The 20,064-nt window shown below is 38.5% G+C and overlaps 1 protein-coding gene across 4 annotated transcripts in view; it reads left to right on the top strand.

Annotated features, from left to right (window-relative positions):
- The window catches only part of CSNK1A1 (casein kinase 1 alpha 1), a 49,478-nt gene that overhangs the window by 9,124 nt on the left and 20,290 nt on the right, over positions 1-20,064 (top strand). For 3 of the 4 annotated variants that reach the window (XM_006278045.4, XM_006278044.4, XM_006278046.4), the window contains exons 3-6: positions 10,545-10,671; positions 12,549-12,647; positions 15,138-15,221; positions 18,684-18,823. In XM_006278045.4, the coding sequence (XP_006278107.1) occupies positions 10,545-10,671; positions 12,549-12,647; positions 15,138-15,221; positions 18,684-18,823 (450 nt within the window). The remainder of the gene's footprint in view (positions 1-10,544; positions 10,672-12,548; positions 12,648-15,137; positions 15,222-18,683; positions 18,824-20,064) is intronic. The other variant, XM_019478484.2, reaches the window with a different exon arrangement.

Raw genomic sequence — 20,064 nt, forward strand, 5'->3', positions numbered from 1 at the left:
TAAAAGGAAAGAAGAACAAAGATAGTTGTGATGCTTTATAATGTCCACTGGAGCCCAAGAACTCCAAATTTTTGCAGTAAGCCACACTTCCTTGCGGGACTTGTACCTATTTTCTGATATTCTGTATTGTGATTTTTTTTTTTTTCTCTGTATAGAAGTCTCCCATGTTCAGCACTGGCACTTTTTCATTAGCATTTTTTCCCTTTTGTGCCAGTTTTATGAATGAACTTGGTTCAGTCCGAAGTCCACAAGAAACCTACCTCTAACTTGATATGTCCTTTTCAAGCATAGTCTGGTGTCATCTCCCCTTTAGTCAACTACCTGAATTCTTATACTAATCATCTTCAGCTTAACTCATTAGCCCATGTGGTACATCCATTACTAAAGAAGAACTGATAATCCAGGTGCTTGGTATTAGTCAGAAAAATTATAGGCTAGAGCAGTGTAAGCTACTCACACAACATAAGAGCACAAATTGTATGTGACATTCCAAGCAGTGATGATAAATCCCCACACTTAAGTGGTGCTGAGTGTCAAGTTTGTCTTTCTTTCCGGTGTTTCCAAGTATGTAGTCTGAGAGGCAGTGCAGTTCTGCTTTTGTACACGAAGTCTATGATTCTGCTTTTTAAGCTGACTTAACTTGATACCAGCAACTTGTGACAGCAGCTTTTTCTGCACATGTGTACTTTGATATAAGATAAATCTTTATATCTCAGAAATCCAACAAGGCTATTTCCTGCTTCAGGTTTTATGTGGACAGGCTAAAACTATATTAGATGTGGCCTGCTACTACAGCTGTGTTAGTTGGGGATCGTAGCTCTGTGCTTCTGATGGACTGAATAGTTGTCAATTATAACAGCAAAATTACCCTTCTCCTTCCCTTCCTTTCCTTCCTCCCCCACAGCATTTCTTATTTCCTTTCATGAGTCCATGATGCCAGTGCAGGATCCGGCTTAGCCAGAATAATGGTCTGTTTTGCCACTTTGCCATTACAAGGATACCAGAGCACTAAGTGCTCTTTGTGTATATGTGACCATGGTTATGAACTCTAGTGTGGCTGTTCTTGGGATGTTTGCCTGAAAATTGGGTGTCCTTTATTTGCTGTTCTGGAGCTTTAAATAATTTCTGTGCTCTACGTTTTGGCTGACCTTGTAGATTTGCAAGCAGTTTCATGGTTTTTGGGGGTTTTTTTAAACTGCTTCCTGTTACTAACTTATGAGGTTATACATAAACATTTTGTACACAGTCATTTGTGGTACAACTCGAGGCTGTTGGATTGTTGCCAGCAAGTCCTTACCTAATGTATTAACTTCTTATTTGAAACTGAACTATTAATTGCTGTTTTGTGCAACAGTTAGTATGGCACAGCCCAAAAATCACTCCTACACTCTTCCTAGCTTTTGAGTTGACATAGAAAATGTAGGTGTCTATTGAGTTATATACCAGTACTTGTCTTCCATCTTCTTTTCTCTCTCTGCTCAATGTTATATAGAAGATTGATCTGTTTTGAAAAGTAAAATTGATTATAAGGACAGAGCAATATTAGTTTGTAGCATACTTGCTGAGGTGATGGCCTGGTTTCTTAGGCTGTTCTGAATTTTGCTGCTGACCATGTTCTTAATGCGTACATTTTTCAGGGTGTCAGAATATACATGTTAAACTAATTCTCCCAAAGCATATTATACACAGAGGATAATGCTTTTAGGCTAACTAGCGTATCTATGACCTAGTTCTAGTGGCCTCAAAACTTACTTGATTTTTTTCAAAGTTAGCCATTAAAGCAGGGACAGGAATTATTTTGGGCAGAGGGCCACTTACTGAGTTTTGGCAAGCCATTGAGGGTCGCTTGACAGTCAGCCAGGGGCAGATATTTATTTTCTAAATTTTTTAGAGGGCCTGCGGGCCAGATAGAATGGCCTGGTGGGCCACATTTTGCCCACCCCAGCATTAAAGGTATAAAAAAATATATGTTTGAGTAAACTTTGACATGAGTCATGTGACTTGTCAGCATGCTTACCTGACCATACGGGTTTTGGAATTCAAATAGTTTCTTGTACAACAGTGTCATGTGACTCGGTTGCCCAGCATAGTAACATTTGCTACAAACAGGTTCCTGGGTTCTGCTTCATGGACCTTGGTGCACACATGATTTTCACTTTTACAAATGTCACAAGCCTAAGCCAGATTTTATCAAGCAATTTTTAAAAAGTCATTGCTTCACAATCTAATACAACCAGCAAGTTTCGTATTGCTCAGCATTTTAATTTAATATAAATTATTTGGCTGATTTAGAGCAGGGGTTATAAACAATTTGGGTATAAGCAAATCTGCAACACTGTTGCAGATCTGCTGTATCTGGCCTTCAGCATTCAAGGCCCTCTCAATTGACCTGTCAGTTTTCTCATCTGTGTGAACCAGGAATACATAAACATGCCCTGCAAGTCAACCATTTTATTCTAGCCATAAAATGGCAGTCTCAAATTAGTTGTTGATTTTGATGCTGCCTGTTCTTGAAGTAATCTCTGAACTCTTTGCACTGTAGTCCATTTGCTAGAATATTATAAATTCTTACTAGGGCACTTTTAGATCTGAGAAAGGTTGAAAGCTAATATATAAATAATTAGCTTTCAGTCTCTTTCTCTCTCTGTCTCTCACGTGTGTATAAACACCCCACAAAAAACCGCATACACATGCAAAGTGAGCTCTTGCTGTGGGAATGTATATCCTTTTTAAGCCACAAAACCAAAATTCCTTTCTGGGAATCTTGTGCGCTTGTGAGATGTAGATTGGTAATCCTCATGGTTTAAAAAAATATATAAATCCTAGTTCAGGGAGTTCAGGTGATTGGCATGTCCTGCTGTTCACAAATCATATCCATTTGGGGAGGATTGAAAAACTAAACACCAAACTAACAGCTGAAAAAAATATTAATCTTTGTTTTGGGATGTGCTGGGAGTAAGAAATGTATTCATGCATTTAAGTGAATTTAAGTCTGAAAGGCCAGCAGTTGGTCTGTAGCATAAGAAGTTTGGACGAATTTGTAATCTGAGCTTGTAGCATCTGGTTGCTGGTTAGAAAGTTACAGTTCTATAAAGATCTATTTTGGGGCTGAGTTGGTGGTAATGTACCCCTGAACTCATGATTGTTACAGTGGTGGACCTTTGAATGAAAGGTAATCTGGCATGATGTAATTTTGCTGCCCTGATTTGTGGCAGAAGTGTGTTATGTAAGTAGGTGCTCACTTTTTTTATAAAAATCTATAGTGAATTGAAAATGCTATTGCATTTGATTTTTGCTTATGTCTGTACACCTGCATACCAGCTAAGGTTGCTAACATGAATATTCAAGCATGGAGTAGGCTACATGATGCACCTTTTTGTATGGGAAATCCATTTTCCAGAGGGGTTTTCTTGTGAAAGCCCGGATTCTATAATTTTTCATTCCTGACCTTTTTAGGAGTAACAATCGCCAAACAAACCTTGAATCGTCAAGATGTAGCTTCCTTTTAATCCATGTTCTTGAAATGTTCTAGTTTTGATTTGTAGTGTTTAGCAAAACAAAGAGAGCACAGAATTTATTCAAATCTTTGTCACCCCATCTAATGACTGAAGATAAATGAACAAATAGAACTATTTCTTCAACATGATGTGCCAATGAAGAAATTTTAAAGGGCAGTTTAAATATAAGATTGAGAATACAATATTTTCCAATTTAAAATTCCTCTAACTCTTAGTCAGTCTTGCTCTTTGGAATATTTATTCTCAATGGCAAGTCTGTTAAGCCATGAATAATACTAACATCTCTTATTTTAAGGCTGGTTATGTTGACCTGATTTATTGTGTAATACCTTTATCTGAAACTGTATGTGGGCTATCTTCTACATTTAAAAGATATATAAATATATTTTTGAATATACAGGGTGTTTATAAAGTCCTTGTGCAAATTTAAATTTTAATAACTTTAGACGTACACAATGGAAACGAACTAAATGGCAATTGAAAGCAGAATTCATTAAGTTTTAATGCAATAAAGCTCAGAGTTCTAGACTTCAACATAATGGCTGTCTTTTGTGATATGTTGTCCAATCTAATTTTTCCAACTCACTTTGGAAGTTATTTTCATTTTCAGTTATGGGGTCTGAAATAAAATGAATATGCTTACATTATGCTAAAAACTTAATGAATTTTGCTTTCAACGACTGTTTACAGTTTGCTTCTAACATGTGTACATCCAAAGTTTTTAATTTAAAGTTGCACAAGGGCTTTATAAACACCCTGTATATATATTTTTTGGTCTCTCTTTTTCCCCCCCCCCCCCCCCCCCCTTTTTAATGTACATATTTTTTGGTCTAGAATGACAGCATATGATCCAGAAGAGAGATGATCCAGGGTAGCTAGCCAAAGTGTAGTGATTTTTTTGGGAGAGGTGGCCAAGGGAGAACACAAAGCTTTAACACATTCTAAGCTCCAATGGTAGTAGTCTCAGAAAGGAACTATTCTACTTCATTCTGTTTTAAAATAATCTATTTTGAAACTAGCAGAATCTTTCACCATAAAGTAATTTTAATAATTTATTGATCCTGCTGAAATATATGCAGTTATTCCAGTTAAGGTTGGCCTTTTTTGAGGGGAGAAACCTCTATTTTATAGATGTGTGAAAACATGGCTATATTTAGCATTTACTTTGTTCAGTCTTAACTGATATTTATAAAGCTCATCTGGTCAGAAGCGAGATAAAGCTGTCAGGATGTATTGAGGAAAAGGTTTATTTAAACGAAGTGTGTGCACACACATGGACACGTAAAGAATCCTTAAATGGTATTTGTTCAGAGTTGTCTGTTCAAAGCTGATTCACGTCTGTACGTCATGCGTTCACTTTTCCTTATAATCTAAAGCCCTTTGGTTTTAAAGCAGTGTTGGTTATACCTCTTTGACACACAACTTTGTTCTTAAGATAAATATTAAAAGGTCTGCAAAGTTAGACACATTCATTCAGAATTTTTTCAGTTTTAAATGTTAAACTGCACCATTTTGATTTTTTTTAAGGTAGGTTAAATAAAATGTAATCCAAACTGTAAGGTGTTCCAAATGGAAAAAAAATTCTTTAACAAGGAGCCCAGAACTTGTAGGCACAGTCGAAAGGTGAAAGTGCTCTTATAAGTGCTTACTGGCACCAGAACGGAGGTCTAGGAAGACCTGTGTTTCCCCTGCTGGCACTTGGGCACTGTGTAAGAGTAGAGCTATTGGCAGAGGGGCAAGGCAAAGACTAGGACATGGACATGTGGAAGGGGCCAAGAACTGATGATACTTTTAGAACTGGCAGTAGTCTTGCAAGTATTGCCAGATGCAGTGCCACTTGGATTATACGGATGGTTAAAATATGCTCAGGCATATTCTACTGAATTTAACATCCCTGCACTAGTCCATTTATGAGAATAGAGACATGGTAGGATAGCTGCTCATTAAGCGAGCACCATCCTTAATGGTCACTGAATGAGGGAGGAATGCTGAGGAAATGGCATGTAACCATGTAATTAGGCTGTCATGCGTATTGCACACTTGACCTTAATTCTGGTGTTTTCTAACTTCCAAGAGCTTGACTTGGCAGCATCAGCACTAGAAAAAAATGTAATCTTTTTGCACAGATTTTTCCTAGGCTGTTTATGGAATGCTGACTCTGGGTTAGACTCCCTTAACAGCACAGATTTTTACTGAGCTGAAATTATGGCAGTAGGAGGTGATTGTGTTCAGCTAATAAGCTTCACATCCCCTTGATAACTGAGAAATGTTGATGCTGGACTCCTGTGCCTTGTCACAGGTGCTAAAGGGAGTTTTTACTTCAGTCATTTCTGGCTTTTTCTGCCTGTCCTCATCTCAATCTTTGCTAGTTGGGCTGTTCTTCCATGCCTCCTGAGTGCTAATAGAGAAGCACTTTCTTGGGTCTTGGTTCTTGCCCCAGGTGCCACAGATTACTTTAAAAAAAAAAAAAAAAAAAGTCTTTCAGGAAAGGTCCTCTACAGCCTGTGGGTGGTATCAGCTTGCCCATAAAGTCAGTCTTTTGAGATTTTTAGCTGCCATATCAAGTAGTAACATACATCAAAGAGTCATAACTTCACCTGATTTTATAATTGCTTAAACATTGTTTCATGGGACCTGTTTGCACTGAAAGTCTTAAAATGGAAAGTGTTGGGCAGCATAATTATTATAGATAGCTCTGGCAGCAGTGCCTGTACAGTAAATGGAACATGGTGCCATTTTAAAGGGCAGTTGAACATGAAGATACTCATTTTGGTATTAAAAGAGCCTGCAGAAGTGAAAGCAAAGGCAAAATATTTTTATATACTTCAGAGAATGGAGTGTCAAAATCTGTAGGGCCCTGCATCAGCTTATTCTACCTGATTTTATTGCAAGCAAGTTTGTCCTGAAAGTGACTCTCAAAATATCTTAATAGTAACCTTGTAGAAACTTAAAGGTGTTAACCTAATGATTCCAGTTTATTTTTTAAAAAGTGTTGAATGCTAATTTCTTTCTAGATGGTCTTCATAAGATGGCTATTCAGAGCTGGCTTAAAAATCTCCTTTCTACAGTGTGTCTGTCTTTAAAATGCCTGTTTATATAGTTGTTACATGGTTAAACCAGGGGTTGGCAATGTTTTTGGCCAGTGCCAAAAGCATCCCAACCTTGGTTGGTGTGCCAGAAGCGGATGGTGGTGGAACTGGGAAGGGCCTGATCCTTGTTATGGCAGTGCAGCTGCAGTCCCTACCCCACTGTCTGCCCGAAGGCACATGTGTACCCACTGCCATCAACGAGCCGGACAGCAATGGAGCAGCTTGCTGCTGCCTCCCCACCGCCTGCTGCCAGTAGCTTGGGCTCCATGGCAGTCAGTAGGGGCCTTCCTGGAGCCAGGGCTGGCTGTGGCAGGCAGTCAGGATGTGCAAGCTGCTGCATCAAGGTCTCTGGAGCCCCGGCTTGGCTTGTTGCTGGTGGTAGGTGCACGTGTGCCTTGGGGTGGACATCTGACTTGCTGTGAGGGGCTCGATCCTTGTTGTGACAGCACAACTGTGGCTTCTTCCCCCGCTGTCCACCCCAAAGCGCACGTGTACCCACTACCAGCAGCAAGCCAGGCCAGGAGTCCATAGACATTGGCCTCCTGGCCACCTGCCACAGCCAGCCTAGGCTCTGGGCAGGCCTTGGCTGTCTGCCATGGAGCCTGGGTTGCTCAGCCAGTGTTGGAGAGGCTACAAGCTGCTGTACTGAAATCTGGAGAGCCCTGGACCAGCTTGTTGCTGGCAGTGGGTGTACATGCACCTCTCCCACAGATGGAGTGGGAGCTGTGAGGGGCCCTAGCCTTGTTCTGGCAGCACGACCTCGGTCCCTTCCCCACTGTGCCCCAAAGCATGCATGCTAAGCAAAATGCTGTCATGTGCTGTGGGTTGCTGACCCCTGGGCTAAACATTAAAAAAAATAAATAAATAAAAAAAATTAAAGTTCATCTTCAAATAATGAAGAATAGATAGATTTAGACCAGAGTGCTCTTCTTAATGTCATTTGAGTAAATTAACTGTGAACTTGCTCCATTCTAAACAGTGTCGTTTCTGTGTGTCTGAGTAAACCTTGCCACAGGTATAGAGGAGTCTGCATAGTGCTATAGGAGGATCTTTCTGCCACAAGCCAGGTAGTAGTTCAGTACTGATTGGAATATTCAGTAATTCTTGCATTGATCCCAGATAACTTTAGCTGAGGTTTTTTTTTTTTTTTTAATAAGTCATCAAATCTTGATTTAGACATCATCCAGTGATGGAAAATAAATAAATAGAATATTTCAGTTTGCCTCGCTGTTATAATTCATGTTCTGTTTGAAATTTGAGTCTATTTCCAACCAGCTTAAAAACTTCAGTTTAGATGAGAACAACAAGAATGATTCAAGGTCAGGAAAAAAGGGCCTCTCAGTAAGACTTGACAAGTATAACAATTTATGGAAGAAAAAGTTATGAAGTGATCAATTGGCATTTTAGAAAGTATACAGAGGTAGATGTGTTAAAGGCTCTTTAGGGAATACATAAAATTCAGGTGGTTGGTCTTGTTAGGGACAACATAACTGACCAGAAATGGTTTCACCGATTGTGCTCTTGCCTCTAACTCTCATAAGACGTATTTGTTTTTTACAAAGTATGATGTAGGCACCTGCCATCAGCCTATCCCATTTTGAGGTATGTTCAACTGCTTGTCCACTGCACCTAGTGTATTATTGAGTCACTACTTCCAACAATATAGACCATATTCCAGTATATTGAATTTAAAAAGACACTGAAAGCAGAAGCAGCTACATGAACAGCAGGTTAAAACTTTGTGTATTAGCAATTCTCAGTGTAAATAAAGCATTTATTCATTCCAGTTAACTCAGCATGTCAGTATAGCCAGAATGCTTTGTTTTTAGGGCATTTCATGCAATTAAAGTGCTTAAAATGCTTTAAAGGAAACGCAGCTAATCGGGTAGGATACCTTGTTAGTGATGAGGGGATGGCAGTCATTCAACTTGATTAGCAAGTACTTTTATCTTCTAAATGGCTAGACTTCTCCTGAAGTCCACTCCTAAAGTAGAAATGTCCACTATGGTCTTCTAGACTCAACTATAAATAGGCTCAAATCAAAACATCATACTCGTACACATGCTATGAAAAGGTCCGTTTTAGTTAGATACCCAAGAAGCTAAGGCTCCCTTTTTTGTTTTTTGTTTGTTTCATTCAAGTCTCTAGGCTTTGTCTGAATATCTCCTGAAGGTAACAAAAGGCATGGGTCACTGGGGCCAAGTCAAACTTGGTAAGATGAGGCACAGCCCTTTGACTTGGCTGAAAACCACTACTCTAAGCCAGTGGTCTGTGGACCCCTGGAGGTCTGCAGACTATGTCTGAGGGGTCCACAAAAGATGACTATGATGAATTAAAAGTAGGTGAATACCTATACTTACACTTCAACAGGGTCTGCACTCCCATTTGAAATTTTTTAGGGGTCTGCAAAAGAAAGTTTGAAAAATAGTGCTTTAGAGAGCAGGCCAAATTTGGCTTGATACTTAGTTGGGCAATTAAAAGCAAGGAAGGAATTCTCTGTTCTCAGTGTAGAGGAGTTTGCACTGAGCATCAGAAAGAAAGGATTGGAGCTATTTTTTTTTTTAAGTCCTGCTGTGTAAGAAACAAGACGGTAATGTGTAGTGGCATCAAATTATACAAATATGGTAGAAGGAAAACTATGGATGGCAGGTCCTCAGTCTTAATGAATACTTCTATTTTTTTTGTTTTTGCTGCTATATCTTTTGCTCAAAATTGAAAAAGTTGATACTGCTTTGTTTTGCAAGATCCCTCTGCAGGGTAGCATAGTTTAATTATGTTTCCTCAGATTTTAAACTTCTAATAACTTCCTTTGCTCATCACATGTAGTACAACTCCTCTAGATTATTTAATCCTGTTCCTCTGTTAGAGCAGGCTGTACCTACTTAAATGTTCAAAAGTTGCTCTGATGGATACCAGTAAAAACCTGGAATCATGAGCAGAATGGGGAATGTCTAATTTCACCATATATTTTATTGTAAACTGGTGTTTTGAATATTCATAGTCTACAGAAACCAAGCTGTACAATTCTCTCAAAAGTCTTATTTGAAGATTCTTGGTGGACAGATTGAGAACATAAGAAACAGCTGTAAGACATCTCTGAGGAGATTGCAGTTAGTCCGTTCAATTGATATTGAGTGCAAAGTACCACTGTATCAGCCAAATACAAGCTTTGTTATTCAGCTGCCTGTGGCTTGATATGGTGTTTGGAAGTGGTGCAGGGTTTTGTTAGTTTGTTTTTATTTAATTTAGAAAAATGGGGAAAATGGAAGAACAGAAAAGGACCATTCTATTGTCTCAAGTGAAAGTTGTAACCATGCAAGTGAGCTTCTTGCTCTGTTCTATGGAATCATGAGTTTTTTTGAAAGTAGGTTGACATCAGCCCAGTTTCTACAGAGCTTTTGTATTTGTGTGTCTGCAGAATACTGCTCCTGGGGCTGGAGAAGACTAGGCACCTAGCCTCAGACTGTCTGAACAGAATACCTCAGCAGTTAGCTTTTCAGTCGGTGTTTTTGCAGGGTTAACAGTAGTTGCTTAGTAAGAAGCCAGAATTAACTGCTGCTCTCTGGAAATTGATGGCAGGAAGCACAAAATGGAGCTGATCCAATTTTAAGATCTGAACAAATTTAGTTTAATGGCAATATGATGCAATATGATCCTTATACAACATGCGCTGAAGTTAAATTACCCTCAGATCTACCAGTCTAGCTGTAAGCAGGAGCTTGCTTCTAAATACTAAGCACTCTGTAAAACTGTCCGTTTAGATAGTTATATGAAATGGATTTGTGCCTCAACAATCTTGTTTTGTTAGTAGGAGAACGCCAGGTAAAAATGTATTCTTGAATTTCAATTGGTTGCTTCTATATTAATTCTTTAACAGCTTGAAGTTGAATATTAATGAGTGTAAGGCTCATGTTAATTGTAGACCTCTGCTTTTCAGGTGGTATGGTCAAGAAAAGGATTACAACGTTCTAGTTATGGATCTTCTCGGACCCAGCCTGGAAGACCTCTTCAACTTCTGTTCTCGCAGGTTCACGATGAAAACAGTACTTATGCTAGCAGACCAGGTATGTATAACAAAGTTTGATTGGAAGGGAGATAAGATATTTGGTATACTGCATCATGGTTCCTCTTAAATAAGTTAAGCACTGTGCGGCTCACTGTCACATGTTTGGGTGAATATCAGGCGTGTAGAATTTTTGAAGAAAGAGGGCAGTGGTGATAGTGGTAGATTTTTTGGTAGGATGGGTCTTAAACCCTTCAGTAAAAATGCTGAATGAATATTAATATTCTCATCAGACTGGTGATGCTTGCATTTTAACTAACAGTTATTGCTGGTAATGGGTGGGGAAAGCAATCTTCAATTTTAGTTTAATCTTATTAAATGAAGCACTGATAGGCTTCTGCTGAGCATGTGGTCAGCATCCCATCTGCCCTGCCACTGGACATTGCTATACCTACTTTTGGCTTGTCTAGTAGAAAAGCCCCAATTGAGAGGTTTTGTGTTTACTGTTATCCTGTATGGACAAATATTGGGCTGCTACCCTTTTTGCTCATTACCCAGTTCAAACTTCTGGGTTTGAGCCTAGATACTGTAGTGATAAGGGTACTAGGAGTGACAAATCCTTTGTCTCAATTTGGGCATTAAATACTTCCATCAACATGGTATCTAAATACCTTATATGTAAAGAAGATAATTAAAGATCACTGACTTCTAATTAACTTATATAAGACACTCGTGCAGTGGTATGTTTTCCAGCAAATGACCTGATTGTTCTGCTTTCAGTTCCTTGAAAAGAGTTAAGGGACTCTTCAGAAAAGTTGTTAGACTTGCACTGAAAATTAATCCAAGATTATCTCATTGATAGCAGAAGCAACCTGTCACTTTGCCAAATGGCCATAGAATCCCAGGCTTTTGGCCAAAAAAGTTTACAGCACATATGTTTGGAGATAAGTATCAGCTGCCCCCGTTCTTAGCTGCTTTTAGTCACTAAAAAGTACTGGCTTTAGATGGCAATCCACTTGCCTGCTTACTCAGCTAGATTTGAAATATTGTGGTAACAGCATCTTTAAATGCTGTGAAAAGAAGCTTAATTATGAGGAAACCAAAGCATATGGTATGTAGGGAGCATAAGAATGTCTTTAAATTTTTTGCACTGAAGTTGAAAGATAGCCATTGCAGCATAATCCATTAAACTGTAGCTCTGACGGAGCATCAATACCAAGCTGTTTACTTCAGTAACACTACATAATGTATATCTACACAGCTAAGGGGGGAGGGGAGTGGTCTTCTGTAGCACATATGGGCATAGCATTGCTAGCTTTGACCTAGCTAGCATGGAGAGGTATAGGAGTAAAGAGGCTGTGGCACAGGTTAGCATGTGCTAAAATCTGCACTTTGTCTTCACTCTTAGTATCTGGTTTAGTTGGATTAAACTAACCCACACATTCTAGCATGTGCTACAACCATACCTTCATTTTGCTACATAGCCTTAGCCATGATGGTATTGCCCAGCAGATGGTGAAACTGGGTGGGAGAAAGCACATGTCAGATAAGACATCTGAAACTGTCCTGCTGCAAGCACTTGTGCTGTAATACTCAAAGTAACTTCCATGTAAAAGCACTATTTTTTACTTGAGTGGAGTTGGAATGGAACACTTAGAGGCTTTTAAACTTTTTTCAGTGGGGCCTGGTAATGCTGGTTAGATGATGAAGGATGATTAATTTGTCTTAATCAGAAACAATATAGATCTGCCAAAGGAAGCTCTTTTGTGAGCATTTGTATACGGCAGGTTTTATCCCATATTTAAAAACCAAAACCAAAAAACTCCCCAAAAACAAAACTGTTACTAAAAAAACTTACTTCTCCAATATCAAAGTAATCTGCAGCTTTCTCTCTTCTAGTGTTAAATCCTGATATATTTTTTTTCTGTTCTTTTACAGATGATCAGTAGAATTGAATATGTGCACACAAAGAATTTTATACACAGAGACATTAAACCAGATAACTTCCTAATGGGTATCGGGCGTCACTGTAATAAGGTTAGTGCAATATTTTGCTTGAACGAACAGAGGATAATGCCTCAGAATGGCTTTTCTGAATGCTTAGATTTTGAACAAGCTGTGCAGCTTGAGTAACTGTCTCATTGCTAAATCTGATGTGCCAAAGAGTTTAAAACAATCTATTTTTCAGTGTCAGGAGCTTGGCTATCCTTGTGCATATTGCTAAAGGCAGTGATATGAACATGTGGGCCTTTGACCTACCAGAGACTAGGAATTAAATGCAGGATTATGTTTAAACACAGAAATCCAGATACTGCATAAACTATCCAGTGATTCAGTACCCAAGCACTTTGTTCAATTGTGATTTTTTTTTTTTTTTCCCATTAATCAAAGTTAAGGGATAATGGTAACTTTGCTTTTTGTAATGTTAATCTAAGCTTAACTCTTTGGCTCTGAGCTGATTTCTTGAATTTGAAATGCATTTGTCTGCATGGGAGTGCCTGATATACCTGACACTAAGGAAATAAAATTATCAGTGACTTGTACTGACAGTCTTTCAGTCACCAAGATTGTGGATATGAAAATCATATTCAGCCTGTTAGAAGGAAGCATTGTCTGAAATGTTTATATTTGTATTTGAACGTCTGCAAATATGTGAAGGTGAGAAGAAGCACTAAGTTTTTAGATGAGTTGAATGGTTAGAGATTTTAACTAAAAACCTGATTGGTCTTAATAGCGAAGATAAACTGGGGGCTCCAGGTATTGATGGTAATTCTTTTGGCTGCGTGTGTTACATAGCTAGAAGTGCATGTTATCAGTTGAAAATTGTGTAGAAAACACTGTATTCACTGATTTTAGTTCTGTTGAGTGAAATATGCTTAATCTGCAATGTATGTGTTGAGCTCGGGCAGACAGGCAGCATTGGCAATGCATTAAGCATGCTATTTAACAGAAATTTAACTTCAGGACAAATACATGCGATTAAACTTTATTGGAAGCAAGATTCCCACTTGTTCTTTTATGCCACCTGACAATGTTTACTATCTTTGGGCACTGTTAGCTATAAATGTTTACCTTTGTTTGCCTGTATGAATGCCAACTTGGGGGCCATTAACACTAGAAACAATTGGTTATTAACATGAGAAACTGAAGGGGTGCAGTGCATATTGAACTTCTACCAGTAACTTGTTGGGAGCTTGTAATATCAAAATTGAAAGGCAAAGTCTTTTTTTTCCTTTTGTGCAATCCTGTTGCTATCAAACCTTGCTTATTCCCAAGTTTCATACTTCATTCTATAGAACTCTATTTTTCTCTGCTATAAAGCAGTAGGTTCTTTTAATTTTCTAGGGAGGCTTGGCAGTTCTATCTAGGAGAAAATATTTTTACTATGCCAGGTTATTTCCAACTTCCTCCTTTTTTGGCCATTTTGCTGTACTTCTGCACAGTCATGTTAGGTTGGCATTGCTGGACCTTGTTTTATTTTGATAGGAATAATGGCCTAGAAAGTACTGCTGTGCTTATTAGTGAGCATATTAGATTCATGTAAGCTGAAATGGAAACCAGTGTTGCCTGTAGAACATGAAGCTTCACTTCTGGCACTTGCTATCTGTCAGAGTGCTGCACAATAAAATGGTGGTAAACACCTATTGTGGGCATGAGTTTTATTATATCTACACCCTAGTTTAACATGTTATATGGTCCTTGGCTAAGCAGAATTGAGAATAGACACCATCCCATTTACTCAATTTTAGACTAACTGGTGCTACATTTTTTAGGAACATTTTGCTTCCAGATATATGTTATTTCCATCTGTTTTGTAGCCAAGTGTAGTGGAATTGTTATGTTCTCTACACGACACTTGAACCTGTGCCAGTTACAAAAGTGTAGGATGTCATGGTAATCTTGTTCCAGTAGCTTCCTGATATCTAAACTTCTAGGATTTTTTCTTTTGTTTTGTTTTTTAATGTAGTTTCAATTAATTGAATTGATCAATCTTTCCAATCACTAACTTGATATCTAGGAGTAACTTTGCTCCTACCTTTAAAAAGTAAACTTCCAGCTCCGCTAGAAATAAACCCTGCATGCTTATGAAAAACCTTAAGGTGACTAAATGCCTTCTACCTCTTCCTTACTGAAGATTTTACTTTTTCTAAATGTCTTTTGGGGGAAGGGCAGTTTATGATATCAAAGGATGCCTTTGCAAGCAAAGTTTGGATTTCCTTTTTTCTTTTTTTTTTTTTAGTAGAGTCAAATGTCACCATTGCTATCCCTATTTAAGGCAGTGTCATTTTGGAGTGGCTCATAACTTAAATTGTCTTGCCACATCTTTCAAAGTTTCTTTTCAAAATTCAAAAAAACAAAGCCCCAAAAAGCAATTCTTTTGGAAAATTACAGTGCGTGGTGGAAGAAGGATGGCATTTGGCTACCCTGTTCTTTCTCTAATGCCTCGGTGTTGCCTGTCTGCGCCGGCCATTGTTGCAATGTAAGCAATACTGTTTGATGCACTGCCACCCTCTATTGTTTGTTCAGTGTTTAGAATCTCCAGTGGGGAAGAGGAAAAGAAGCATGACTGTTAGTACTTCTCAGGACCCATCTTTCTCAGGATTAAACCAGGTCTGAAACTGTCTCCTATTCCAACCTCAACCCCAAACTCATGTGCTTTATTTATTTTTTTTCTGTTTTGTTTTTGGAGAATGTAGACCTTGCAAAAGCACCTCTTATGTTGGCATTATTCAGACATACTTGGCAAACATATAACATTACTAAAATGTTTCCCTGTGGGGTTTGCTTAAAGTGTGAAGTTCTTTAAACTTGATGTGGAAAGGGTTATGTGTATGTGCTTGACATTTTTTTTTCAAATACAGAAATTGGTTCCAATTTGGTATTTTAAAACTTGTTCTCTCCAAGACAAGCTACTTCAGAGCAGTAACAGTGTAGCAAGGAAGACTTTCTGCATTTGCCTCTAACAGGGTGCATGCTGTTTTATCTGAGCAAATTCAGATATGGGGAAACAAGTTGACCACCTTAGTCTCCTTTTGCAGTTTTTGCTTATAAAAAATCTATTTTGGACAAAGAGGTAACTCATGACTGACTTGACACTGCTGCTAAAATAAGATTGCCTAAATGCCCCTGTTCCTTAGGTAGATGGATGGGATTATCCATCTCTTAAATATCTTAAATCTAAGATTCCTGCCTCCTAGCAAAGATAATGTGGATTGGAAAAAGGTTAAGCCTTTTGTCTCTTTTTAACAATGCATTTGCAGCTAAATGGAAATTACTAAGCACAAATCATTAACCCATCAGTTCATGTTGGTTGGAGTAGTATTCCATTACTTAAATAACCTGCTGTGGCGATGCTGTCTTTATTCCTGGGATTACAGAACAGTTGGCCATGTTTCTTGACTGGTGACTATTTCTGAAAAGCATTCAGTTGAGGTAGAAACTTGGTTCTTTCCTCCTTGTTTTCCTTGATTTTGCATCAAGTGAAAGTGAGGTCCTATTGGACTTTTCTCTTCTATTAGTGATAGCTTATGTCAGGTGTGGTCAGTCTATTTTGCTCCTTCATCAGTCTTAAAGAGAAGAAATGGTTTTATGTGCTGTCTGACTTCAAAGAAAACTAAGCAGAATTCAGCAGCAGCTTCCTTTCAGGTTACTTGATCTGTGTGAAATGGATCAGGAATCTTCAATGTTTAAGAATAGTGCTGCATCATGGGATTGTCAGTTCGTGCACTTTAACTCTGAGCAGAAAAAACCCTTGTCAGTGCTTATGTATCAGGGCAGTGGTATTGAATGTACTGGGAAGTATGGAATGTAGTAATTTTTCAGTTCAGCTTTCTTTGAAGCAAGCTAGGCCTCAGTGTGTCCCGGAGAACAAAAGCTGCAGGGAGAAAGATGCAATACGGGGAGTCCTTGTGTTTGTCACTTCTGTATCTTGCTGTTCCTTTTTATTACTAGCTTGAGCCTTGTCATGAAGCTGCATTTCTTAATACACTTAGTGGAGACCCCAAAGATTATAGAAATGCCCAGCCTGTATCAGTGAAGTGTTTTGGGGGGGGCTTTTTTGTTTTATCACTACTTTTGATTTTGTGTAGCTTAAATGTATAGTCAGTAAAACTGCAACTGAGTTACTTGGAGGAGGCAGTGCAGAAGTAGGAGCTCTTATAACAAAGCCTTGAATGGGAGGTTGTCAGCAGCTCACAACTTAAACATAGTATAGAGAATGGGAGGGTTATCCCTTCTGTCCCCCCAAGGTTAGCTATAACCTAACCTAAATCAAAAGGGCTGTATAGCATTTGTAGTATGGTACTACACATGACAGTTACAGTGTCTATTGTACAACATTAGTATTAAAACTGCTTGCTTCCAGTAGCTGTAGGAACTTTGTTTCTGTTCATTTAGTAAGTCATTACCTTTGTCAGTAGTTCTAGCAGTGTGTGGCAAGGAATAGAGATTCTTTTAGTTTTTTTCCCCCTTGCCATTTTAAGGACTGGCAGTTTTTTGTGTGAATCTGTGCGCGCTTTTAAATCATCTGTTAAAAAAAAGAAATAGAAGCATTCTAAATGCTTGAATGTATAGTTGAGGTAAGAAAAGAGAAGGAAGAATGGGATTTCTCACTTTTTAATAAAAGGAAATTCTTTATAGGAACTGGTATTATGATGTCAACTTGTCCCCAAACTCTTCAGTTTGCTAACTTGGAAGGAACTGGAGACAATGTTTAATAGGATTTTTTTTGCATAGGCTTTTGCTTTCTGGATGAAAACACAGTTAAATAATCGCCACCAACCAACATTGTAGAAATGCCTATCATGGTTTCCATGCCAGCTGTCATATTTAATTGCATTTTACAACCCAGATATGCCAGAGGCAGCCTTCGTTCCTTCCACTTTTGATATGGCTGTATCTATCTCAACTTTTTTTCTTCATATCTGAATGAACTTAAAGACATGCCCCCTGTCTTAGGATCACCTTAAAATAACCTTGCAAATCTTAAGTGAGTTCCTTGAACTAGGTAAACTTTTAAGCCCCCAAAGTAGTGGGACCCTTGCCACTTTTCAACACTTAGGTCTGTAACCCTTTAAGCACCTTGGACTTTAAGTCTTCACGCACATTGGGGCATTAGTTTAGCTGTGTGGCATGCAGCTTGGAAGACTGAGCTTTAATGTTTCTCTGAACTTGTAGAAGGAATAAAAGAAAACACTGGACAAAAGAAGCAATAGTCCTGATATGCAATGGAAAATGTTCTTTACATACCTCAGTCTCCTGCCTAACCCTGAAGCTTTGCCCCAAGAATGTACAGGATTGGTTGTTAGGACACTAACAAAATTTAATAGACTAACCTAAATGTTGTATCGTCATATGGGGGTTTAGTTAACGTGAGCTTTGTAGAAATCAAGCTCATTTGGTTTTCTTTTGCTTTTCTACATGAAGTCAGCTGAACTTAAGCTTTCAATGCAAGTACCCATACAGGTACTTAGTCTTCTTGCTTACTTTATCAGTAGCTTTAAAATAAATGGTCTTATGGCTGAAAAGCAAGGTATGTCTTGTTGCCCCTTTGTGCTATGCAAAATGACTTCATTGCTGATTAAAGTGCACAAACACCTGTAAATGCATAGAGTTGCAGAGCTGCCATTGAGGAAATGCTTAATTATCACTAGCCCACAGCTGCCTGAAGATAAATATTTGTGAAGTATACTTGTATCTGTACTTGCATTTCCCTTCTTAGCCAATTGGAATAATTGTGTTGCAGATTTTGGTTAGTGTTAAAGAGGTTACAGTAGTAAGTAGTGTAGGACTAAATTTTGAGTGCTGCTTGTCACTCATTTTAGTCTTTCCCACCTGACTATAAAGGGTAGGTGGAGGAGCCTTTAATTGACAATTAAGACTTTGGGGCTTGCTTGTTAGAGCAATACATTAGGTTGTAATGTGTTTTGCTTCCTTTAAACCATAGGCTCCGATTTCAACTCCAGATCTAATAAAACAAAAGTATGTAGCTTAACGCTGATTTACTGAGATGGGGTGGGGTTTTCATTTACTTTGACTGGAAACAGTAACCAATTTTTTTCATTTCTTTTTAAGTTATTCCTTATCGACTTTGGTTTAGCCAAAAAGTATCGGGACAACCGGACAAGGCAGCACATACCATACAGAGAAGACAAAAATCTCACTGGCACAGCTCGATATGCCAGTATCAATGCACATCTTGGCATTGAGCAGAGGTGAGTTCAAAATGACTGCTATGCTCCTGAAAGCTGCAAGCTGAGATTCTTTATAAAGTTTTTTGAAGTTTCCAAACTAGTTTCACTTATCTGGAAGAAAATGAAACCACAGGTTGAAGAGATGCTTGTTTTTAGCCCTTTGTTTTGAATAAAATTCCTACTTCAGATGGAACGAAGGGATGATAACAAAGAACCCTCGCAAACTGTGCATTCTTCATCGTGCTGGCCACATTGGTGCCACTTCAGTCTATTTGGCTCAGTTTTTACAGAAATGCCCCAAACCCTAACTGTCTTCAGATGCCCATTTCCTGGTATCTTTACTGTGGCTTTCTCCCATTCATCCAGTTGCAGTGCATGGTGCCAGTGTTTGTAGATCAGGTGTAGGATCACAGTGTTCTTTTTCCTCAACTGTATTCTAGTGTTTCATGTATGGCTGTAGTTGCAGCATTGTCCCTATGCCTAGAACGATGAGCTGAGCTGCCTTCCCAAAAGCAAGTATTGACCAAAAAATGGAATTACATAACTTTTTCGCTCGGCTCCAGTGGTCCAGGAATTGAGCATTCACATTTCTAATTGTTCAGTATTGTACACTCCAAACCAAACTTGAGTTGTTGTATTGCTGTCCCTTTCCCTTACCCACTACTGCTAGATACGTTAACAGTCAGATCCTGGAGTATTAGGATCAGTAACATCAAAGTAGTTACAGCTTTTTCTCTGCACTTCTATTCCTGTTATCACTACTTGAAAGTCCAACTACTGATCTCATAAAAAGCAGCATAATTTAACATTGATTGTTCAGTATGTTCAAGCTGCTTTTAATAGAGTTTTAAAACGGTTTATGGGTTTCCTGTACCTGACCTCTTCTTTCTTCCCTCTCTTCTCCCCCCCCCCTTTAATTTTTTTAGAAATTTAAGCAAGCCAGTTCTTCCCTATACAGTCTATGTATCTTGACATGTGTGTCAAATGGAGAAAGTTGGTGTTGGATTTCTGAAATAAACATGTTTTGAATTGTGTCCCAGATAGTTTTGCCTAAGCTAGGAGATGATGGGATAAGCGGAGAGGCTAACTGCACTATTGTCTCAGTTGCTTAAGTTGGGTTGTAGCCTTATCCTCTAACTTGACACTTAAAATCCCAGTTATAATGGTAAAGCATCTTCAGTCTTTAAGACTTAATAAAATGTCTGAGACTAAGCCAAAATGAAGCCATGAAAAGGCCCTCTGTTGTAAATCAAGAAGAGAGG

The sequence above is a fragment of the Alligator mississippiensis genome, chromosome 9 (genome assembly GCF_030867095.1).
Source record: "Alligator mississippiensis isolate rAllMis1 chromosome 9, rAllMis1, whole genome shotgun sequence".
NCBI classification, from domain to species: Eukaryota; Metazoa; Chordata; order Crocodylia; family Alligatoridae; genus Alligator; species Alligator mississippiensis.